Source organism: Mchenga conophoros, linkage group LG7, assembly GCF_057382185.1.
Source record: "Mchenga conophoros isolate Kocher_MC1m ecotype Shallow Benthic linkage group LG7, M_conophoros_male_GT1.1, whole genome shotgun sequence".
NCBI classification, from domain to species: Eukaryota; Metazoa; Chordata; class Actinopteri; order Cichliformes; family Cichlidae; genus Mchenga; species Mchenga conophoros.
In genome coordinates this window covers 46,241,307-46,265,445 of record NC_140532.1, presented here as the reverse complement: position 1 = coordinate 46,265,445, position 24,139 = coordinate 46,241,307, and the positions used below count along the sequence as shown (strand labels likewise).

The 24,139-nt window shown below is 41.8% G+C and overlaps 2 protein-coding genes and 1 long non-coding RNA gene across 7 annotated transcripts; 2 read left to right on the top strand and 1 right to left on the bottom strand.

Moving 5' to 3' along the window:
- Nucleotides 1-1,150: 1,150 nt before the first annotated feature.
- prdm12a (PR domain containing 12a) lies at nucleotides 1,151-4,856 on the top strand. Its single transcript, XM_085281247.1, has 5 exons — nucleotides 1,151-1,539; nucleotides 2,964-3,154; nucleotides 3,270-3,425; nucleotides 3,646-3,760; nucleotides 3,883-4,856. The coding sequence occupies exons 1-5, from the start codon at nucleotides 1,314-1,316 to the stop codon at nucleotides 4,320-4,322; spliced, it is 1,128 nt and encodes a 375-aa protein (XP_085137373.1). The 5' UTR covers nucleotides 1,151-1,313; the 3' UTR covers nucleotides 4,323-4,856.
- Nucleotides 4,857-6,246: 1,390 nt separating this feature from the next.
- Nucleotides 6,247-9,946, bottom strand: LOC146570907 (uncharacterized). 5 transcript variants are annotated; one of them, XR_014893044.1, is made up of 5 exons: nucleotides 9,127-9,945; nucleotides 8,913-8,986; nucleotides 7,677-7,906; nucleotides 6,626-6,715; nucleotides 6,247-6,537 (listed from the first exon to the last, which is right to left on the bottom strand). It is a non-coding gene; the product is annotated as an uncharacterized LOC146570907 (long non-coding RNA). The 5 variants fall into 5 exon arrangements; XR_014893042.1 differs by having other exon boundaries at nucleotides 9,548-9,944; XR_014893043.1 differs by having other exon boundaries at nucleotides 7,677-8,986; nucleotides 9,127-9,946.
- Nucleotides 9,180-20,685, top strand: fbxw5 (F-box and WD repeat domain containing 5). The gene is made up of 10 exons (XM_085279689.1): nucleotides 9,180-9,283; nucleotides 11,101-11,296; nucleotides 11,388-11,545; nucleotides 16,027-16,210; nucleotides 16,565-16,713; nucleotides 17,607-17,936; nucleotides 18,029-18,209; nucleotides 18,297-18,444; nucleotides 18,529-18,741; nucleotides 20,050-20,685. Exons 2-10 carry the CDS (start codon nucleotides 11,110-11,112, stop codon nucleotides 20,321-20,323), a joined length of 1,824 nt encoding a protein of 607 aa, XP_085135815.1. The 5' UTR covers nucleotides 9,180-9,283; nucleotides 11,101-11,109; the 3' UTR covers nucleotides 20,324-20,685.
- The last annotated feature ends 3,454 nt before the right edge of the window (nucleotides 20,686-24,139 follow it).

Below are 24,139 nucleotides of genomic sequence, written 5' to 3'. Positions count from 1 at the left end.
GAGAGAAAGAGGGAGAGAGAGAGCTCAACGTTGCCCACTTTTTTTTTTTTTTTCGGACAATCCCCTTGTAGTTGTTGGACTGAAAAGAGGAGTGCATGGATGTCAAATTGCCCTCAAAACACCATGAAAGATTGATTTGCAGCACTTTTCAGGGCCCTGACATTACTGGGAGGGGAGCTGAATAGGAAACCTGTGAGCCAGGGATGGAATAAAGATGTCCTCTCTGCTGGAAAAGAAGGAAAAACTGCCCATTTAGCCCCAGTCCATCAAGCCCGAAAAATAGGCAGGAGAGGAAAAAACACAGAGGACTGCGACTATATGGAGAAGAAAAGGGCCCATATATACTCATCTAAACGTCGCCACAATACCGAGTGGGGGTGGAGGGGATCCGAACATCCATGAATATTAAACCGCTTACCTCAACAAGGGCTTGAAAAAGTGAACCACGTCAAAGCAGCTTTGCATTTCTTTTGCATGCGAACAAAGCTGTAAAAGAAAGAAAGAAAGAAAGAAAGAAAGAAAACCCTAAAGTTGAGCTTGTTTCCATTCTTGTTATTCCCGCGCTAACTGTTCACAAAAAAATTAATATTACCACCACATGAATACGAAATGCATGAGAAAAAAATGGGCGAGCAACTCCCAGACGCAATGACCCACTTCTGTACGCATGAGGGGAAACTTCTCGTTCTTCTTCATCATCATTTTAACACCACCTTCTCCTTCTTTATTCTTATTTATCAAACATACATCATTAAGAAAGTCCCAACAAATCCACGGAAGCACCCCCCCCCCTTCCCCGGCAGCACAGGTGTGCATTTAAAGCGGTTTTTTTTTTTATTTGTGTGCCTTTTTCGATCTCACAAGCATGACTACAATGGCTTTGCGCATGTGTGTTAATTTAATATGCAGCTTTATGTGCGGATAATTACCAAAGTAAAGTTTGCCCCTCCGCTGACCCACCCTCCCTGCCTCCCCTCACTCTCCCCTCCTGTCTCCGTTGGTTTTAATGTCTCTGCTGGTTTGTTGCCGTGCAGCAGGCAGGTCCACGCGGTGAGGGGTGTGTCATTAATAAGTAATTAGACAGGGGTCACACTAGCCACTTATATAAAGAGACCCCCACAACCAGGCAGGGCAGCTTTACTGCGCACAGTTTGGAGCAGAGAGAGGGGCGGACTGAAGAGCAGCTCCCTGTGTGTCCACTTCTTCTTCTCCTTCTTCTCCTCCGCTCGCTGCAGCTTCACTTATCATCATTTCTGGGTTGATTTTTCCCCTCCTCGCTCTTTGTGTTTGTTTTTTTTTACTCGTCTTACAACATGGGCTCCGTGCTACCCGCCGACGCTTTGGCTCTAAAATCTGGATTTAAGTGTCCCAGTCGCTCGCTGTCGGACGTGATCACATCGGACATCCTGCACAGTTTCCTGTACGGCAGGTGGAGGAACGTGCTGGGCGAACACCTGGCGGAGGAGCGGCAGGGCAGCACCGGCAGCAGCCCCAAGACCGCCTTTACCGCCGAAGTCTTGGCTCAGTCCTTCGCTGGAGGTAGGCTGAGCTGCTGATGCTCCACTATTTCATTCAAATGTTTACCCACACTGCAGTGCGGGTTTGTGGTTTTTTAATGCCGATTTTGGTTTGTTTTCGTTACACCAGGTTGTGCGTAAAAGGTCCCCTTGATTTGCGCTTTATGGCTGTAGGACACATTTTTGGAAGTATTTGATCAAATCATCTTTCTTCGTTAATCAAAGCCGACAATAAAACTTTGTATTTTTTCCCCCATAGATTTTCTCTCTCTCAAAATTCTCATTTATTTTCATCGCTATAAACACGGACCTGTTACTGGCCTTCTACGGCGCTTACGTCCTAAACTTTCCCTGACTCCTCGCTGCTTTCCACGTTTTCTCCCAATTTTTTTCTGCTTTTATTTCGACCCATTTAACGCGTTAACCCTTCCCCAGCTCCGAGACCTCGCGCTGGAGGCTTGTTAGGCGTGTAACTGAAAGACGCGGAGCATTAAATTCATTTGGTTAACTTTGTGCTTGACCTGGGAAAGTTTCCACTTAAACCTCGCGGAGTGAAAGGTTTCCTTTCTTTAAGATGTCCCCGGGTTTTTCTTTTTCTTTCTTTTTTTTTATCCTGCATTCATCAATCTCCGGACAGTCTCTTTTCCTCTCTTGGCAGCTATGGGGCTCCGGAGCCTTTCTCTTTCTCTCTCCTTAAAAGATTTGCTGTTCCTCACATAATGCACCGTGAAGGCTAAATCTAATGCTATTCATTGCATGTCAACCATCTAATCGCCTTTCCATTTTTTTGTTGCAGAAATTTCTGAGGCTTTTAACAAGTCCGCGTTTCATTCAGTGCAAATTTATTGCTACAAAGTTCTTAAAAGGATAATGAATTTGGAATTAGCCGTTTCTTTTCCAGTAAACTTTAATGAATATCACATCTGAAGCATGACAAATTGTTGGACCCTGCGCAATAGAGGACCATTTAACCCCTATTCGGACGGGATTTTTTTTTTTTTTTTTTTTTTGGCAGCCGAAGTAATAAAAAAAAATCTTTGATTTTGACATTAAAGAAGCACGATTTTCTTTTTTTCCTCCCTCCTTTCTGTTGCGGATGAAAATGCTTTCCGAGAGGCTTTTGCACAACAAAAAGTTTCAATTCAGCCAGATAATCGAATTAAACGGAGGATGAGGTGTAGCTTAATATTTCGTGACTAAAATAAGATCCAGTTCATTTGCTGCTTTAAGGACTTTTTTCCAGCAAAGCTTTGGTGCTGAACGTCTCCCGACCACAGTGATCTGGCTCCCATGCCCTTTAACTGACACAAAGATTCATAGTACGCGGTATCATCTAAACTGAGCAGCTGCTCTCAGTATTTTAACTTCCTTATGAAAAAAAAACACAACAAAACAAACAAACAAAACAAAAAACATTCTCACGTTTCTTCCTCTTTATATTCGTAGAGGTGCAGAAGCTGTCCAGCCTGGTGCTGCCCAGTGAGGTGATCATCGCCCAGAGCTCGATCCCCGGTGAGGGTCTGGGCATCTTCTCGAAGACCTGGATCAAAGCCGGCACCGAGATGGGCCCCTTCACAGGGAGGCTCCTGTCCCCTGAACACGTGGACCTATTCAAAAACAACAATCTCATGTGGGAGGTGAGCTTCTAACTTCATTTGTTCATCCCGCAGCCTGATGAGGCCCGTGTTATCCAAATTCCTTAGTCGGACTCTTTACAAATTTCTCCCACTTTTTATTGCCTTGTGCGCTCAGGTGTTCAACGAAGACGGCACAGTGCGTTATTTCATCGACGCCAGTCAGGAGGATCAGCGCAGCTGGATGACTTACATCAAGTGTGCCCGGAATGAGCAGGAGCAAAACCTGGAGGTGGTGCAGATCGGCAGCAGCATCTTCTACAAGGCCGTGGAGGTGAGGACGCACTTAGGTTCAGTCCAGATAGCAGCTGTAACATGCCCATGGCATTAAAATACCTCTAAGCGTGTAAAATGCAGGTGCCACCTGCTGGCTAGAATAAGAACTTAACCCGTGATTTCTTTCTTTATCATTTGCATCATTCACAGAGCAACTAATCGAAATTTCACGATGTCTAACTGATTTTTTTTTTTTTATCTCGCCTTTTCCCTCTCAGACCATCCCGCCAGACCAAGAGCTGCTTGTCTGGTATGGAAACACTCAGAACACGTTCCTGGGAATCCCTGGAGTTCCCGGAACCGAAGAAGAACACCAGAAGAAAGGCAGAAATGGTGAGAAGCAGGTTTTATTTCACTGTGAATGAAAAAGGAGCTACTTTAAAAAAATCACGGTAACCACGTGAAACTCGAGCTGAAAAGGTTTTCAAACATCTCCTGCTCTTTTTTCTCCCCAGATGACTCCCACCCCTGTGACGGCCCTTCCTCGTGCTCCCCCTCCTCCTCCTCCGCCACCCCCTCTTCATCCACGGGTCGGATGCGCTGTGTCATCTGCCACCGCGGCTTCAACTCCCGCAGCAACCTGCGCTCGCACATGCGCATTCACACTCTGGACAAGCCCTTCGTCTGTCGCTTCTGCAACCGGCGCTTCAGCCAGTCGTCCACTCTGCGCAACCACGTGCGCCTGCACACCGGCGAGCGGCCCTACAAGTGCCACGTGTGTCAGAGCGCGTACTCCCAGCTGGCGGGCCTCCGGGCGCACCAGAAGAGCGCACGGCACAAACCAGTGGCTGCCGGAGCCGATGCGTCCTCCCAGGTGTCCCCTCCTCCCCCACAAATGACAGCCGTACCCCACCAGATGCCCCTGGTGCACCACATCCCAACCATGGTGCTATGATGACGGAAACACTGGAAGGACTGCCAGGCAGGACGACGTTGCACTTTAGATTAGAGCCGATTAGAGCAAAGGGTGCTCAGTGAAAGGAAAACACGAGTCGAGGTGACGGTGAAAGCATTTCTCGCCTAATTTGTTTTTGCGTGTTTCTTTTTGTCAGAAATCATGCTTTAATTTTTGTGTTTTGGGAGATGAAAGAAAGAGAGAAAAGACAACCCATATTTCGTTTTTATATCATTTGTTATCAGTGATTCTGTGCGTAATCCTTAAATCTAATTGATATGTTTGCATCAAATCCTCACCAGCTCAGGTGTAAAGTACCATCACAGATGTGTACAGTCATGTGAAACTAAGGGAGTACATGGTTTCCGCTGCATTGTTCCACACTGTAAACTAAAATAGTCACTTTAACGTTGTACAGACTGGGTACTTTGGAGAGTTAGGTAATTATATAAAAAATGGAATTGTATGCTACTGTACATGTGAATGTAAATACATTTGTGCTTTCTTCTATTCTAAATAAATGATATGATATTACATGTGGTGGTGTTTCAGTTATTTTCATACATTAGTTCATCATTAACCATATGCCCAAGTTTTATTATCATATGTAAAAGCATCATGTTTCCTTGGACAGTTAGATTCTTTCTTTACTTTCCACAACAGCTCCAAATATTTAAAGGAAAGTCAACATATAAAATAGAAACATAGAATAAATGATATTGGTTTGAGTCCTCTCCCTATCGTCAGCATGCAGGAGAAGAATTTAGTGAATTAAATCAGTGAAGTTGTTCTTCTGAAATGGTGCGTGTGCCTCAGGATTAAGCTTTTTTGGCTGTGTCTGTGTCTCTGGGTTTTGGAGTGTTTGTTGCCCATGTGTTTTTTTTTTTTTTAAATACATATAAATGGAGGCAAAAAGGGATGAAACATAATGTTCAAAAACGTAGATACTTCTCTAGCTCATTGGCTCATCATTTTTGGCCTGGACTTGTAATAATCTTTGCATCATAACCATTATTATAAGTAGTTAGATGGGCATCTAAGGAGCGACTGGAGTTCTTCCAGTTTCTTGAAGACGTTTCACCTCTCAGCCAAGAAGCTTTTTCAATTCTAAAACCAAATGGTGGAGAGCCCCTGGTGTTTAATCCCCAGTGGAAGTTGTCTCTTAAGAGTGTCGATAACCCACTATTGATCATTTGCCTCATCATGGTCAGTTATCAGAAGATGAGGTGCTGAATTTTAACAATAAAAAGTTAATATGCAGTGTACAGTATTAAAGTACTGACCGGCATGGATACTTTAACATATTTGGTGTAATCCCATTAACAAGTAGTTGGCGTGTTTTTATGATTAGTGCATATTTCCTGTGTTGCCATGGTGTTTTCATAAACCTTGGAAATATTTTTATAATCCTGCACGCTCAGCAGACTGATCCCCAACAAGTCCTACAGCCTGAAACAGTAGTTTCTTCCACAGGATGGCGCCAGAGACACTAGAGAGAAGAGATGGTTTCACAAAAAGGTCATTTTGTGTGTTTTTATGTGCTATCTTTGCTCATATTGGTAAATAGACTGTAGGGGTTATATGATTCTCTGTTACTGTAACTCCTGTGTGCTCTCTATTATAACCAGTCCAGTTCTTTTTGGCCACTTCAGATATTTTTATACGACTGTTATTTTATATTTGTTGCATTTTCTGCCCCACTCTTGGCCAGATCTCTCTAGAAAAAGACAATTTTTATGTCAGTGACACTTTTTAGCTCGATAAATAAAAGTCACTTTACTGAAAACTGATTGCAGCCTCACTTTGTACGAGCAATCGTCTTTCTTCTTTTCTTTTCTTTTCGTTTTTTTTTTTTTTTTGACAAATACTAGAAATCACTACTTTACTGGAAACACACCAGGAAATACAAAATGAAACATCCTGCACAACTCTTTATTGGTTAAAGTCATGATGTGACATGATGACCTGACTGATGCTGCTGTATTTGTCAGCTGTCAGACATTATCCAGCTTCCCAAACAGGAGTTTTTAGATAAGTCATCATTATAACAAGCACAGAGCAACACAAAGTCAGACCAGAGCGGAGATTAAACACTTTGCAGGGTGTCCGGGTGGAAAAAATGTGGCTGTCGTTCCTCTCCGCACCGCTGAGAGGAATTAGGAAGGCTTTTGACTGGATGTCGCTGCATCATCAGACACTGTCCACACTTGCTTTCCTGGAGAACGAGGTAAGTAACAGCATGTTTAGGACAACTCTGCAGATTATTGTTCTGAAATGATACCATGTTACCCAATGATGAACACCTTTACACTTGTATGCCTCTCCTGATGATGTCCCGTCCTTTGCTGAGGAGCAACAGCAAGACACGACCCAGGCAGCCACATTGTGCAGCGCTAAATAAAGACAGAAACTTTATCTGTCTGTTATCTGTTGCAGCATTAGCCTAGCCTCTTCTGCTGAGATAATGGTGCAGCAGGTAAACTGATCCCTATCAGGTGTAACATATGCCATTAACAGCAATATGTCTGTGAAGGTTCTCAGTCATCCAGGTCATCGTAGTCAAAGGAGTTTGCAAAGAAAAGCGTCTGGACTTCTTTAAGTTGCTTGAAGAAAAAGATAAAGGACACTCTTTCGAGGATGCCAATGTTCACATTTTGGACAGAGAGGACAGATGGTTTGAAAGAGGAGTGAAAGAAGCCATCTATGTCCACTGTGAGCGACCATCTTTGAACAGAGGCGGGGGTTTACGACACCAACTCTCTGCCATCTATAATCCAGTTTTGAGATCCCTTCCCAGACGCCTTAACGCCCACTCACATCCTGGGCCATCTGATCTCAGGAATTCGCATGATAAGGTGGGGCCAGGTTTCACAATGAACACACCTGAAACTCTGGCTGATTGGGACCCACACCCAGTTTCACACATAAAGTTACCATTGACCACTGACCATTGGCTCAGGCGATTAGAGGATCATCAGGGGGTCCTTTTGTCCCTCTGTGGGGGGAAACTCCCACTAGGTTTATATCTGGGACTCTCCACCATTTGACCTTAGAACTGAAGAAGCTTCTCGGATGAGAGGTGAAACGTCTTCAAGCAACTTAAAGAAGTCCAGACGCTTTCCTTTGCAAGCTCCATTGACATATGCCATTAACACATTCACCCAGGATGCATGTCTATGTTTTACATCTTTATTTCATTAAAAAAAATAAAACATAAAAAAAAGCGGTGAAAATGTTGCTTATCTAAACAAAAATAAATGCATTACTCACATTATTTAATTAATAAATATATTCATTAATAAATCTTTATGTTTAAAACTTTAGGAAAAAATCTAGGGAAATTTAAACTCTTACCAGAACATATCAGTCACAGCATGGCTCCACGTCAGTGTTTTCTTCACCGGTCAGTCTTGTGTCAGATCTTGTGTAGCTGGTCAGTAGTCAGTGTTATATGTGCAGCGACAGTGCCAACCTAATGACTCAGCTATTTTTCAGTCACACAGGCTTCAGTACACAACTGGGGTGTCAGTTTACCACGAGCCACCACTCCTGTTACTGCCCTTCATTTCTCCATTGTCTGCTTACTTCATGGGCAAGAAAAGAAAATGAGATAATTTACTGATGCTAATAAAATGGCTTTTTATAGGGGTGGTGTATATTTTTACACACATATGAAAAAAGTTTTCCATCAGCTTTTTCTTAATTTTCCATCCAACGTCACCATGTCAACATAAATCTTAGAGCTGAAACAATGTTGGAGAAATAAAGTGAACAGTTTCTTTTATGAGTTTTCTTTTTGCATTTCTCTTTTTGCATTCATCAAAACAATCACATTATTTGTGTATGTCTGTTTGTGTGTGTTGCATCACTTTACATAAAAAAAAACATAAACAAGAGTAAAAAACTACCCAAAAAAAGTGTTATGTCTATTGGCAGAAACTGAGTTTTCTTCTCTGTCTCTCATCTAACTAAACATATCAAATTCAGAGTTGGAGATGATGATGATGATGATATGAGTCATAAAATATCCTAAGTGTAAATGCTGAACAGGCCGAGTTAACTTTGTTGAAGTTACTTTTATGTCTTAAGGAAGGAGACAAAAGATTTTGCATCGATTGGTTAGACAGAGGGATCGAGCTGGAAAGGATTAGCAGCAGCTTTGCGTGATTAAAGAAAGAAAGAGAGAAAAGTGTGTGTCAGGAAGGTGGAAGGAGGACTTTGAGGAGTTGATGAACGGTCACAGCAGATGGAAGAGAGCATGGAAAGGTGAAGGTGTCCTCTGGAGAGAAGAGGAATAAAAGTCAGTCGAAGCAAAACCGAATACATGTGTGCGAATGAGCAGGAGACAGTGGTGAAGACAAAAGGTGGAGGTGGGTGGAGACGAGTGTCAGGGTTGACTTGTGACTGATAGATAGCAGCAAGCAAAGGCTTACAAGATGACAGTGAGACCTGAGATGTTAAGATTAGAGGAGTATCTCAGCGGGTTGGGGGGTTTGGAGACACAATTAGAAAGACAAGGCTGACATGTGCAGAGGATGTTAATGATGAAGCTGCCAAACAAAAGAGGGCGACCACAGAAGGAGAACATACAGAGGTTTGGTGTGACATAACAGGATACTAGAGTGATGCAGATGATCAGCTGTGGCGACCCCTAAAGGGAGAAGCTGAAAGAAGAAGAAAACGATTATGCAGTTAAATAAAATAGAGTTGCTTTAGTAATCTCAATATGACACAACATTTATTCTTTATCTTTACTTTTGACTTTTAAATCAATTTTTCCGAACTCTTCTGTCGGACTGCATACGTTAAAGTTCCTCTGTGTGTGTATCGATTATTCTGCCATCTATTAGTAGCGTCTGTCCGTCTCGTAGCTGCTGCAGGATTGTTGTCATTTTCTGTGGCTAGCGTTTAGCGCTGGCTAGCCGTTGGATTTTTCTCTCCAACATACTCTGATCCAGCAGGTGGGTTGTGTCATTAAACCTGTATGAAGCGAGGCTCTTTAAATTAGTCAACGAAAGCTTTTAGTTGTAAAATTAGCAGCTAGCAGTCAATATTGAGTGTTGCCGGGCGCAGCTAAAAGTTGAAAACAAATGTCAGCTAACAGCTAGCTGCATTCTTAATAAGTTAGCTCGCTTAAAGCTAGCTACATAGTCTTCTGCAGTAGCTGAAAACTAAACTCTTTTCCAATTTAGACTGGCAAACAAATACAAACGTTTATTACTTACAACGTATTTCTACAGATGTCCGGTTTGTGAGGAGGAAGGCTAGACTGGTTTGATTTCACTGTAAACATAGTACCCGACATAAAATGTCCATGTTAGGTCATCGTTTCACGACGGTCCCTCACGGAAGAGCTGGGGACGTTTACTCCAAAGTTGGAGAGGGTGTCGATCACATTTTTAAAAACTCAGTTCACGTAAAATTTTCCGTTTTGCACTTTTGTGATGTAAGGAAATGCCACGCTAACATGGCCCTGTTCCAGCTGCTGTGAAGAGGACTCGACATGTCAGCTCCCCCTTCCTTTCAAAATTCTGCAAATAAAGCAGGTTTTAAGGAAGAGGGCAGGTCGTAGGTTCACTGACATCACGATGATGTCTTTAATGGGCCGCTGTCTTTGCGCTGCAACAGCTGTCAACAGCTGTCTGGCTTCAGATAATCTCATTAATGGTGGAGCCACAAAAATATGCAGCACCCTGACTGGTTATTTTATTTTAAAAGTGTAGCTGAAATTTTCATTATAATTGAGCTGAAATGAACAGAAAACGCTAATGCTAGAAGCTGGATCTGTATTTGTTCTTTATAGCTCGTGCAATAAATAATAAAAATAGAATTTCAGTCATATCTCAACTGACTGGAGTCAGAATAGGAGTTAATCTCATGGAGCCTGAGTGATGTCTTTATTTTACATTGTGTGTTTTATAAAGCAGTGAATGAGGTTTTTTATCCTTGGTTGAATCTCAACCAAAATGCAGCAAATAGAATATAAAATGCAATATACTCACATGGATAACATAAAAAGGATTATAAATGTGCAGTCATAAAAATATTTGTTTGGACAGCTTTAATTTGGAGTTGAAAGAAGCTCACAGAAACTGTCCAGTTTCCTTCCTGGCTTAAAATGGGCTTTTGGAGTTAGACCACATAGATAAGCGTGATTGGTCAAGATAAAGTTGCAATTCTGTACATTTTCCTGCCATTTCTGACCATTTAATGATCAAAAATATATTTTAAGTTTACTTTACGGACGTGTAGACTGTTGAGGGTGTACCCCCATCTCTTACCTCTTGGGAAATACTCCACAAACCTCATTTAAAGTGCTTAAAAATTTATTTTTTTAATCATTGTCCTTGTGGTTTTTCTCTGGCCAAAACCTCTTTGCTATTAGTCAGAGAATGGCTTATATTCAGATGAAACCCTGAGATATAATATTGCTGCTAATTTTTCTAACAACAACAGGGACTAATTAATCATCATCACCTAATATGTAGCAGTCCGGGAATCCATCAGCTAATTTTTCCCTCTGGAGACAATGGTCAATATTTCCGGGCCAGAGATATCTGAGACAAGACTTCCTGTTTTGATGATTTCAAGATGCACATCGACAAATGAGTTCCCTATTTTGGTATCCTAGCAGATTTTTTTTTTTTTTAACCTGAATGCAGACACAGACTGCTCAAACACAAAACCAAAAAGCTTCATAAAAAGTTGGCTCTTTTATACTTTGTGCCTGAAACCTTTGCACAGCACTATACTATACCCGTGTGTGCGTGTTACTCAGGATGTTAGGATGGAGTGTGGCCCAGTTCTGCCGGACAGCCTGGTGTTGGAGATCTTTCTGCGTCTGCCCCATGATGCTGTGCTGAGAGCTGGTCTGACCTGCCGACAGTGGCTGGCTGTCTCCAGAGATGAGTTCCTGTGGAGGGAGCTGTTCTACAGCTACTACCGCATTCCCCGCTTGGTACCCCGGCACCCTGGTAAATATCTTTATTATTTATTTGTTTCTGAGAGGAATTTAGTTACTGCTGAAATGTTCTCTCATTAATTCCAAAACCTGCCTGTGTGCAGCGGCTGTATCGTGGTACAGGGAGTTCAAGCGTCTGTTTGACTGCATCCCCTGTGTGGAGGTTCAAACTCTGAGAGAGCACACCGACCAAGTCCTTCACCTGGCTTTCTCTCATCGGGGTCACCGCTTCTCCTCCTGCTCAAAAGACTGTACTGTTAAGGTAAGATATGCTGCTGAGGTTTCTTATTGTCTATGGAGGACAAGGGGACACTTTTACTCAATTTTAGGTATTTTACTCATCTGGGGGGGTTGTTGCAGAAGATCAGTGGCAACTTGCACAAACAGTGCAAACAGAGTAAGGGAAAAATGTCTGACTACCTGTGCAGCAATGTCTTGCTGTCCAAATACATAGTGAGTATTACTCCAGGCCATAAAGTGCAAAGTATGCAGCAGTGCTCGCGGAAATTAGTGGACAACCAATGGCACAACTGAAGTACTCAATACCATCACGCAAAGAAAAAAATACAGTGTTGAGAGGACGAATAGAAGTGTAGTGGAGAGTTAGTCATGATTCCTGCTCAATCATCCAGCGCTTCCCACTGAAAACGCTTCATCCAGATGAACAGAGTCAACTTTCTGGGACAAAATATTTCTATTTTTTGGTTAAATACTGTTCGTAGAGTCGTGATTAATTAGAAAAAAAATTATGTTGGTTTTTATTTATTTGTCTAACAGTGATCAGTCTCATCTGTGACTGCAGTGGTTCAAGGAAAATGATGAGTAGTGTCAAAAAGTTTCGTGCTCTAAGAAGTTTTTATAGAAATGGTGATGCTGAAAGCTTGCATAGGCCATTTTTTATTTCTCACAGAATATTACCAAGAATAGACGAGGGACTTGCTAAATATTCAGCCCTGTGAGCAAAACCGATAGTGGCAAGGCAAGGCAAGTTTATTTGTATAGCACAATTCAACAACAAGGTGATTCAAAGTGCTTTACAGAGACATTAGAAACAAGAACAAATAAAAAGCATGATTTAAAATTGAATAAAACAAGCAAATAAACTAACTAACTAATTAACAAACAAACAACAGTATATAAAATCAAAACAGATAAAATCAGAACAGTAGATAAAATCAGTAGTTAAATGTAAGTTTTGAAATTTAAGCTTAAAGTGTGGATTTGGTGCTTTATTCAAATGCAGCTGAGAACAGGTGAGTCTTCAACCTGGATTTAAATAAACTGAGTGTTTCAGCTGATCTGAGGCTTTCTGGGAGTTTGTTCCAGATATAAGGAGCATAAAAGCTGAATGCAGCTTCTCCGTGTCTGGTTCTGACTCTGGGAACTGATAAAAGACCGGATCCAGGTGACCTGAGGGATCTGGATGGTTCATACTGGGTCAGGAGGTCATTGATGTATTTTGGTCCTAAACCATTCAGAGCTTTATAGGCCAGCATCAGAACTTTAAAGTCTATCCTCTGACGGACAGGCAGCCAGTGTAAGGACCTCAGAGCTGGACTGATGTGGTCCACTTTTTTGGTCTTAGTGAGGACTCGAGCAGCAGAGTTCTGAATGAGCTGTAGTTGTCTGACTGATTTTTTAGGTAGACCTGTAAAGATGCTGTTACAGTAATCAAGCCTACTAAAAATGAATGCATGGACTAGTTTTTCCAGGTCCTGTTGAGACATCAGATCTTTTATCCTTGATATATTCTTGAGGTGATAGTAAGCTGACTTTGTTATTGTCTTAATGTGTTTTTCTAAGTTTAAGTCTGCATCCATCACTACACCCAAATTTCTCGCCTGGTTTGTGGTTTTTAGATGTATAGATTGAAGTTCTCTGGTGACCTGTAATCGTTTTTCTTTGGCGCCAAAGACTATTACCTCAGTTTTGTTTTTGTTTAGCTGGAGAAAATTGTGGCACAACCAGTCATTGATTTCCTCAATGCATTTACCAAGAGCCTGTACAGGGCCTCGGTCTCCTGGTGACATTGTGATATATATTTGTGTGTCATCTGCATAGCTGTGGTAGTTTATTTTGTTGTTGTTTATAATCTGTGCCAGTGGGAGCATGTAAATGTTAAACAGAAGGGGTCCCAAGATGGAACCTTGGGGAACTCCACATGTGATACTTGTCTGCTCAGATGTGAAGTTACCTATTGATACAAAGTATTTCCTGTTTTCTACATATGTTTTGAACCAGTTTAGTACAGTTCCTGAAAGACCTGCCCAGTTCTCCAGTTGTTTGAGTAATATGTTGTGGTCAACTGTATCAAATGCTGCACTGAGATCCAGTAAAACTAAGACTGACATTTTTCCACTGTCTGTATTCAGACATATGTCATTAAACACTTTGGTCAGAGCGGTTTCAGTGCTGTGGTTCTGTCTAAAACCTGACTGGAAGGCATCGTAGCAATTATTCTGTTTTAAGAAGTAACTGAGCTGTTGAGAAACTGCTTTTTCAATGATCTTACTTAAAAATGGGAGATTTGAGATCGGCCTGTAGTTGTTCATTTGTGTCTTGTCAAGATTGTCCTTTTTCAGTATAGGTTTGATTACAGCAGTTTTTAGTGATTCTGGAAACACACCTGATAATAAAGAAAAGTTGACGATCTGTAACAGGTCTGACTCTAAAGTCTTTGAGACCTTTTTGAAAAAACTTGTTGGCAGGACATCTAAACAGCAGAGGAGGAGTTCAGTTGACCTAAGATGTCCTCCAGGTCTTTGCTGTTAATAGGTTGAAACTGTTTCATGGTGTTTAAACAGTTTTTTGGTGGACACAGTACATATCCTGGATCTGCTGTTGATGTACCAATTGCTTGTCTAATTTTTTGGATTTTTTCAGTGAAGAATTTGGCAAAGTCATTGCAGGCCATGGTCGAATGAAGTTCAGCTGCCACTGACACAGGAGGGTTTGTTAGCCTGTCAACTGTAGAAAATAAGACCCGAGCATTATGGCTGTTTTTAGTGATGATGTCAGAGAAGTAGGACCTCCTTGCACTCCTCAGTTGTAAATTATAATTGTGAAGTTTCTCTTTATAAATGTCATAATGAACCTGGAGGTTTGTTTTTCTCCATCTGCGCTCAGCTTTCCTACACTCTCTTTTTTCATTTTTCACCAGTGTGGAGTTTCTCCATGGAGACTTTTTCCTTCCAGAGATAACCTTCACCTTAATGGGAGCAATAGTGTCCATTACATTTAACATGTTAGCATTGAAGCTATTGACGAGCTCATTGACTGACCCTCTGGACAGGTCAGGTGTTAATGGGAAGACCTGGTTAAAAATTGCACTACTGTGTTCAGTTATACACCGTTTTGTGATCACTGTTGTTGATATATTTGTGTGGGCTGAGATTTTACTTTCAAAGAAAACACAGTAATGATCAGACACGCCCACATCAGACACAGTAACCTTTGAAATGCTCAGGCCTTTGGAGATCAGTAGGTCAAGAGTGTGTCCTCTATTATGTGTGGCCTCTGTTACATGCTGAGTCAGCCCAAAGTTGCCCAGAGTGTTACTCAGGTCTTTAGTCCCTTTGTCCTGAGGGTTGTCCACATGAATGTTAAAATCCCCAGCAATAATTACACAGTCAAAATCAACACAGATCACAGACAGCAGTTCACTGAGGTCATTAAAAAAGTCTGTGCAGTATTTGGGAGGCCTGTAAACATTAAGAAACACAACTTTGGATGGGGCCTTCAGCTGTAAAGCCACATATTCAAAAGACTGAAAACTTCCAGGAGATAGCTGCTTACATTGAAATGATTCATTAAATAAGACAGCAACCCCTCCTCCTCTCCTGCTCGCCCTGACCTCACTGATAAAACTGTAGTTAGGAGGGGTCGTCTCGATGAGAACAGCTCCACTGTTACTTTGGTCCAACCAAGTTTCAGTTAAAAACATAAAATCAAGGCTGTGCTCAGTGATTAAATCATTAATTAAAAATGTTTTCCCAGCTAGAGATCTAATGTTTAATAAAGCCAACTTAAGTGTTTTAGAGGTATTACTTGTCCCCTCGTGTTTGGGAGCAGTCTGTGGCACACAAGGTATGTTTACTATGTTTAAAGATCTTTTAGAGTGCAGCTCTCTGTGTTTTGACCAGGCCACATGTCTCCTGTCACCTAAAAGTACAGAAATTTTAAAACCTTCTAGTAAACAGGGTCCCAGCTTCTCCTGGGAAAAGTCATCACTGCCATAATCCTCACAGCCCGGACCCTCCACACATCACGCATCAGACTGCGGAGACAGGGCATGAAGAGGAACTAAGGGGGGCGAGGCTGGGCAATGTGACTTCGATTGCTCTGTTGAGGGTGGGGCTCGATGGCGAACCTTTGGCCGCTCTGGTGGGGGGTTTATGGGGGACAAAAAGGGATTGGGACGGGGGGGTAGATCTGAGCCCAGCATTGACCCGCTCCATCATCTCCTCAGTGAATTTCAGGTGTGGGGAGGAGGGAGAAAGGGAGGGGGAGGAGGGTGATGGCCTGTCAGGGGTTTGGGGGACTGGGGAAGGTCGTGGTCCCTTGTCCTGGTCGTTGGTGTTGTTGAGAGAGTTGGAGGCAAATAGGGACCCCTCTTCTTGCCTTAGATGTCTCTCCTTTCTGAGGCTCTTCCTCAGATGCCATGGATGTGGCGTTGGTTTCTCTAAAGTCTTATCAATATCCATCCTGCACATTCTCTCACATCTTCTCTCTTCCTGTGTGCAGCTATGGGACACTGAGCGGCCAGATGGTAATATCTCCTTGGTGCACAGCTCCAGCATGCGGCAGTTTAACTGGGGCTACACCCAGTTCTCCCAGTTCAACGCTGATGACAGCCTGCTGCTCGTCTCGGGTGTCTACCTGGGACCACACCACTCGTCATCAGGAGAAATCGCTGTCATCAGTCTAGGTAGGAACCATGAAATACTCCAAATTGCTTTTGAAACCTCATGAACATCATTAAATAGCTTGATTTGATTTACATAGTTCAGGCTCAAAGAAGGAAAAAATACTTTTTTTTTAAATTTTGCGATTAATGATTACATTTCTGAATGAACTTCCATGTTAAATGCCATTTTTGGTCACATTTTATGGTGTAAGAGCTTTCACCCAACTTCATTATCCAACTCTCCAACTATGAGGTTATGCTCAGGGTTACTCATCGAACTGACAAGTCATTTAAAACGTCACGTGCTAGTCTAAGCTGCATTTGTTCATTAATGTGTTCTCTGTGACGCTCTCCCCATTCGATGCGTTGCTACAGAAAATTACACGCTGTTGTCGCGGGTCAGGAACAAGCCCTATGATGTCTTTGGCTGCTGGCTGAATGAGACCCACCTGATATCTGGAAACCTGCACTGGATAGGCAACATGACATCCTGCTCTGTGCTCTGGCTCAATAAAGCCTTCCAGGTGAGACCATAGACTGTAGCCTTGATATTATTATTATAAAATCTGCCATGCAGTTATCATAAAGGAGGAAATGAGCAATATGTGTAGTCGAGTGGAAAATGTGTGTTTCCCCTGATTTAACCTATTTTCACTGTCAACATGTGAGTCTAACTAGAGTGTGTTTGCACAGGTAGAAAGCAACTAATTGTAAGATGCGTTTGAGATCATGAAAAGCCCTCAAAGACAGCTTACATTAGTCTATGAAATTAAAAACATATACACGCTTAAATGATAATAAAACACATAAAACCACTAAACTGTAAAAACTGATCAATAGATTGTAGACTAAGGCCATGTCATAATGAACGGTTCTGAATACATGGGATTTATGGTCCGGAGATCCGGTGTAGGCATATCCCAAAGTTTTGGGGCAGAGAAACTAAAGGCTCAGGTTATGAAAGTGAGGAGGAGGATCTAGAAAACAGGATCTTGTGTGTTATCAAGTAGGTGCTTACATGACCGTGAGCGGAAAAACCTCCCAACAGCTGAGAAAACAAAGATTGCATCCACACATTAGTAGAAAGGTGGTGTTATTTTTCTTTTTCAGTATCAAAGACTGTTGGTGAGGTATTAATCCATTTGGTTTCTTTCAATAACTCTGAGAAATTTGGTTGGTTTTCTTTTTTTCAAAGCAGCAGACTGTAAACACATTTGTTTCTATTTAATTTTAATATGGCAGTGCTCTGTGGGTTTGCTCTTGTTTTGGAGCACAGACTCACACATCTCTAAAATCTTGCGTATATTCAGCAAATTCAATAAAATCGAGGAGCTCGTGGTTATGAATATATGTGAGCATGTGCAGCGGTGGGTTTCCAGGGGAAAAACAAAAAATAAACGTTCCTTTCCTGCAACAGGATATCGAATCGGAGAACGTCAACGTGGTCAAGCGCCTTTTCAAGATCCAGAACATCAACGCCAGCACCATTCGCACGGTGATGGTGGCCCACTGTCGGCGGCACGATAACCCGGACTTGCTGTTGGACTATGAAGCTCAGTCTCAGGCCCGAAGGCAGAAGGGGCAGCACCACCACCAGCCTCTCCTCTTTGACTTGGCAACGTCCGGTAGCGAGGAAGAAGAGGAGCAAGAAGAGGAGGAAGAGTGCCAGAGGGGAGCGAGAAGTCACGGCCTCCCCAGTCCTCGTCTCCCTCAGCCGACCATGTCGGGACTGGAGCACGTTATACATGTAAAGAATCTGTTTGGCTTTTGTTTTGTTTTTTTAGCTTTTTCATTTTTTTAATTCAATTTCTTTTGTTGCACTTTCCTTCTTCCTCCCAGAGCCGAAAAAACGTGGGGCAGAAGGAGCTGGAGATTGAGACCCAGGTGGCTCAGTTGATGGGCAGAGCCTACACGAAGCCCCCTGACCCCAGCCTCACTGAGCCGTCCGAGTCTGGGGAGGAAGACAAAACGTACTTACTCTTCACCACCGGCAGCCTTACATACTCCCCTCACCAGATAGGTAACAAAGTTATTCAGCAACGCTGCGATATTTTCTCAAAATTGTGCCAACCCTCTCTCACCTGGACGCTCCTTTTTCACTTTCCAGGCATTAAGCGAATCAGGCCTGAACAGATGACCACTTCGGGTCCTGTTCTCGGCGAAGAGCGAAGTTCAGACGAGTTTTTTGATTCCCTGGATCATGTTATTGATATCCACGGTCACATCATTGGCATGGGCCTTTCTCCAGACCACAGGTAATTAAATGAGAAACATTTGAGCTTATTTGATCCTGTATCAGCTTTTTAGTTTAACATCACTTCTCCTCTGTCATTGGTCAGATACCTGTATGTTAATAGCCGGGCTTGGCCAGCTGGATGTGTGATCTCAGACCCCATGTCTCCGCCCCCCATCGCCGAGGAGATCGACCTGCACGTGATTGACCTGAAGAGTTTGAGAGAGGAGAGAAGAAGCCTGCGCGCTCATCGAGCTTTCACACCCAACGATGAGTGCTTCTTCATCTTCCTGGACGTCAGCAGAGACTTTGTTGCCAGGTGTGTTTGTTATTTTATTCCTCAGACACAGAAGTTTTTCACACTTGAGCCACTCTCCACTGGGCAACAGAAAAGGAAGCGATACTGCAGTGTTGGGTAAACGTGCTCACCATTTCACTGCTCAGGATGTAAGAAATTCCCTTTTTTTCGTTTTGGCACAGTGCGTCACAGTGTGTCAGTTGTACATGACGTTATTTCTAGTAACAGGGGTGTGTCAGAATTTAAAACAGTAATCAGACAGCTCGTTTGAATGAAGACGCTGCTTTCGGATGTTAAGGTTTACACTCAGGACGTGTCAGTCGTGAGTTTGAGCAAAAAGAAAATAATGAAGCAGAAACAAAATCTTCCCTCGAAACCGAGAAGAATCTGTTCAGTATGATGGGTGCTGTCATGAAGAGATTTTCCACTTACTGTCCATATTATTCCCCCACTACTTATATAAAAACAAATATTTCCCATGGCATGTGAAGATTTTTGTTGAGAGTGACAAGGATAGAGGGACAGCTCGGATTGAGCTGGTTTGGATATGTACGGAGGAGAGATGGTGGGCATAACGGACAGTAGATGTTGAAGAGTTGCCAGGCAGGAAGAAAAGAGGTAGACCAAAGGTTCATAGATGCAGTGAAGTGACACCCATTATCACTATAAGACAAAATGTAGATCCACAGCCGATATATCAGCAAGTTTGATTTGCGTCAGATTTCTCACAAGATAGAAACCCACAACTGAGACTCGGTTGGTGTCTCCTCCTAGTCCCAAACTGGTGATCTTTTGCATTTTAGGGAAATACGATACCGCATACTGTACCATACTACACGATACTATAGCAGGTTTATTTGTAAAGCACTTGAAACCAACCACATGGACCAAAGTGGTGTACAGAAGAATAAATAAAAGACAAAAAAAAACCTAGTAGATAAACACAAATGAAATAAATGAAATAAAATGTGTTCATAGATAAATATTAATAATCATATGCTGTTGTTTTAAGGGGTTTGTGGGCTGTGATTGTATGTTTATGTCTGAATAACTCAAATTCTGAACTCTGTGGTTTAATAGAAATATGTATAACACAGTTTTGTTAAACTCACTATTCACGATTTATTTGATTGAAACATTGATGAGGTAAAAGCGCTGCGTAACCACACACAGCTCCAGCTTCACAGGGGACTACCTTGATCTATTTCAAAGTAAAGTAAACGTATTCATGTGTTTGTCAGTTTTAATTGATATTCACTGCAAATGTTTACACACTAAATCAAACGCTCGGTAACCGCTCTGACTTACCCTCCAATCTCCCACCTGTAGTGGAGCCGAGGACAAGCACGGCTACATCTGGGACCGTCACTACAACATCTGTCTGGCGCGTCTGGCACACGACGATGTGGTGAACTCGGTGGCGTTCAGCCCCGCCGACCAGGAGCTGCTGCTGTCCGCCAGCGACGACTCCACCATCAAGGTGTGGCGTTCGCCGCGAATGATCCGCCTCGCGCAGGCCTCCGCCCGGCCGCCCAGACCACGCAGCCTCCTGCCGTCCTGGCTGAGCCGCAGCAAGAACTCCTGCATCAACGGAAAACCATGAGTCAGGCTGGAAAACACTTGAAGCGGGAGGGGGAAGCATGGTGAGGAAAGTCTGATCTTTTCCCTTTGTGGTATGAATATATACACACTCCATGTATGTGTACAGCGTGGGCACAGTCTGTTGTTTTCGCTTGAGCTCACGGTGTCGTGACCTAAAGCAGTGACTGATTCAGCTGACAGGAAACGATAGCGGCTCAGACACAAGGGGGCGCTGTTGTGCCAGCAGAACTGACTGCAGACAGAAATGATACGCAACGTTAACACAGGTAGAGATGTAGAGAGTGTAGAGCTGACGCCTAAACACAGATGCCCAAAAACTGCTCCCCTGAAAGATGGTTGTTCTCCTTTTTTTTTATTTTATTTTTTTTTTTTTCTTTAAAAAAAAAATCAGTAAAGTTGCGTCCGAACAGTTTGGACTCCTGGATGTGACGTACACATGTATACAAAGGTCCTGCTCCTTTAGGGCAAAGTGCAACTGAGAATAAGCTGAGAAATGTTCGTTTTCCTATCAGCGGCTGTATCCAATTGACGTCTCGAGTTAAAAGTTCCTCATAAACGCTTTTCTCAAAGATTTTATAAAAGAGTATAAAACGAAAAGGGAAAAGGAGTTTGAGCTGCATTTAATGCGGTCTGCTTTGTTTGTTTTGTTTGTTTGTTTGTTTTTTGTCTGTGCCCGGGAAATGATTCATCACTATTCTATTAAATGTAGAATTACTGAGCAGTTTAATATAAGAGGAACCGCTGGCTGTGAAGAAGAGTTGTTTGTGTAGCTGAGTGTTTATTGGATCTGTATAATATAAAAATGTATTTAAACCCTTTTCATTCATTAGCATCACAACGCTGCACCCTTTATTTTGCAGAATTTTGTTAATTAATTTTGCTTTTCTTATTTAGCAACATATTGTGTCCCCCCTCTGGAGAAAGAAACTTTACAAGTAGAGCCTTTTTAGGCAATTACCTAAATCGGGGATGTCAAATTCATTTTATGCTGCGGGCCACTTTGATCTGAAGAGAACCAGACCAGTAAAAACATTTAAGTAAACATTTAATCCCTGACATTCAACACTACATGATCGTTTTTCTACATGATAAATGTGTAAAATTGCAGAAAAAGTGGTAGCACGTTGCCCAGACTGTCCTGTATTTATAAAACGTAAAGGTTTTGTTAATTACTCTTTTGTTAAACTGTGGACCCACGTTTTTTTTTTTTTTTTTTTTTTTAGTTGATAGTGTAAAAACAGGAATCTGTTACTTAACTGCTTTGGTGTGGTATGAATGGGGGAGATCTGTGTGAGTCAAAAAAGCTGCAAAACTTACGAAAATACAGTAAAAATTTCCAAATCTATGCAATCTTTTCCAAAGCCGTCCATTGAAGTCTTTGCCGGGCCCATTATGGTCCTCAGGCCTTATGTTTGACACCCCGACCTCGAGCTCCAATTGGTCCTGTGGATTTTAAATGAAAGCCGCCGTTCTCCAGTTTGTCCACAGACTGCTGAACAGTGCTGTAGTGTATAAATAACTAATGTATCTCCTTAAGGATTAGAAGGCAGTGTTAATCTTTATTTTAATGTGGCACACATGTAACTTTTAATATCACTCTTTTTTTCTTTTTTTTTTAAACATTAATATGCTGTAATAAAGATATTCAGTGGATTTCATGTTGTAACTTACGTTGCGTACCAGTGCCACAGACTTTTACCCAAAGCAAAGCAATAATGAGTTTCATGGACCTTTCAGGTTGCACAAGTGGCGCCTATTACTTGAAATTAAATTCAGTTTAGAAATGCTTAAAAATATTTTGACTAATTTTATTAGTCTTTTTTTGGTAAGTTGACAAGAAACAACAGATTAAAAACACTTCCACAGAAACAGACAGAAAGTATAAAGGACTGAAGACAAATTGTGTTGAAATGTCTGTTGGTATTTACATCATACTTTAAGTCCCCTTTGAGGTGCTTTTGCTGGTAAACACAAAGCAAAACAAAAAGTAACGCATGGTTACAGCTACAGTTCAACCAGCACAAAGGTACTTTACTGGCTTCTTATTTACATTTCCACGCAGATGCCTGTTTAAAGAGGACGTGACTGATTTTAAAACATGGCTTTAATTATGATTGGGCGACTGTTTCACTTGTTGACTTTTCAGAATCCCCTGTGAATCCGACACTTGAACAAGCAGGTTTCATTCAACTGAACAGTGTTTTGTTTTTTTCCCCCATGTTTTTAAATTTGTTTAAAAAGTCACAAACTTTCTCCTTTTTTTCCCCCCGAGCTCCCCTTTCACTTCCTCCTCATCACACTGTCATGTTTTGCCAATGTTTGCTTCCTCATGATCATTTTTTTCCAGCTTGTGTTCTTTTCAAAACCTCCACGTTAATAAAGCGCATGCCCTGCAAATCCAGAAAACTGAACATGTGTCAGACTGATATTCTTTTCTGCCAATAAAATGTTGCTTTCTTGTGCAGTTTTTGATTAAAGGTTTTGAAAAGAGAGCTCAATGCATGCTTAGCCTTATTGTTATTGCCTGTTTGCAAGTATTTGTCAGTTAATGAAGTTTAGAAATCGACCCTGAGCGCTCTATTGGTGCAGTTTGAGTTTTCTCCAGTATCAGAGTCAAATCTAAAAATAGACACATACTACACAGGCATATTTTTAGCTTCTGTGTGAATTAAATTTTCCATCAAAGTGTCAATGCCGCTTACTAATAGTCATGTAGGGGGGAAAAAAGTACATCCCTGGTAACTGTTGTCTCTATTTTTGACATTTTTAGACATTTTATTTTTGATACAGCACCTACAGCACAGATAAAGATGATATATGTGAACCATACAGCAGGGAAATTTAGTTGTTTTTTTTTTTTGTTTTTTAAGTAATTCATGAAATAATTTTATCCTGTGCATCTGAACTTGTATTGCCCACCTTTTCAGACAGCACTGGGCTTCTTGCACATTACCTACAGGAGCTGCGTCATGCCCTGAAGCCCCCGGCGCACAACTCTTCTGCTGATGCCGCAGGAGGTTTGGAGCTCTGCAGTTAGTGAGTCAGCAGAGAGTTGGTGACTTTTCTGTGATTTTTGCACCTCAGTCCTCAGCAGACCCGTGCTCTTTGACTTTGCGTGGTCTGCCACTTCATGGTTGAGTTGCTGTGGTTCCTAAATGCTTCCACTTTTCAGTAACACAACTTATAGTCAATTGCAGAGTATCTAGGAGGGGAGAAATTGCACCGACTTGTTGCCTTAGAGCATCACCCTTGAATTCAGTATGATCTTTAGAAAGACTCATTCATTTTTGACAGATGTTTGTAAAGGCAGACTGATCAGCTGGGTTTTTGATTTTCTTTATCTGAGGTGATGGGACTGAAAAGAGCAGAATTAAAATAGCACAGTCTTTAAATATTTCATCACCTATCTATAATATCATCTAAAAACTGGAGAAATCTTTTATGCATAAAGGGTCCTGCATGATTTGGAGCAACACCAGTTTTTACACAACTAGGATCCTACGTATATCAGACAAGAACCAGAAAGAGCCCAGTAGCTGGTCTGCTCGCTTCCAGATGTTGACAGAAGAGGGGATGTTGTTGCCATCAAATTCAAAATGAGCTCATGTTTTTCATGCAACAATAAAATGTCTGTTTAAACATTTAATATTTTTTATGCTCTATGATAAATTAAAAAAAATGAGTTAATGAGATTTACAAAGTCACCGCATTCTGTATTTATTTAAATTTCACACAGTGTTGCAGATTTTTTAGAATTCACTTTGTATATTTAGATATTTGACAGCAAAGTGTCGCAACTTTACTTTAGACTACATCT

Bases quoted from the DNA above. Each gene is read 5' to 3' on its own strand.
- prdm12a (XM_085281247.1), top strand. From the start codon at position 1,314: ATGGGCTCCGTGCTACCCGCCGACGCTTTGGCTCTAAAATCTGGATTT. The intron at 3,155-3,269 runs GTGAGCTTCTAA...TTGTGCGCTCAG, and splicing joins ACAACAATCTCATGTGGGAG to GTGTTCAACGAAGACGGCAC. The intron at 3,761-3,882 runs GTGAGAAGCAGG...TTTTCTCCCCAG, and splicing joins CCAGAAGAAAGGCAGAAATG to ATGACTCCCACCCCTGTGAC.
- fbxw5 (XM_085279689.1), top strand. From the start codon at position 11,110: ATGGAGTGTGGCCCAGTTCTGCCGGACAGCCTGGTGTTGGAGATCTTT. The intron at 11,297-11,387 runs GTAAATATCTTT...GCCTGTGTGCAG, and splicing joins CTTGGTACCCCGGCACCCTG to CGGCTGTATCGTGGTACAGG. The intron at 18,445-18,528 runs GTAATTAAATGA...GTCATTGGTCAG, and splicing joins GGCCTTTCTCCAGACCACAG to ATACCTGTATGTTAATAGCC.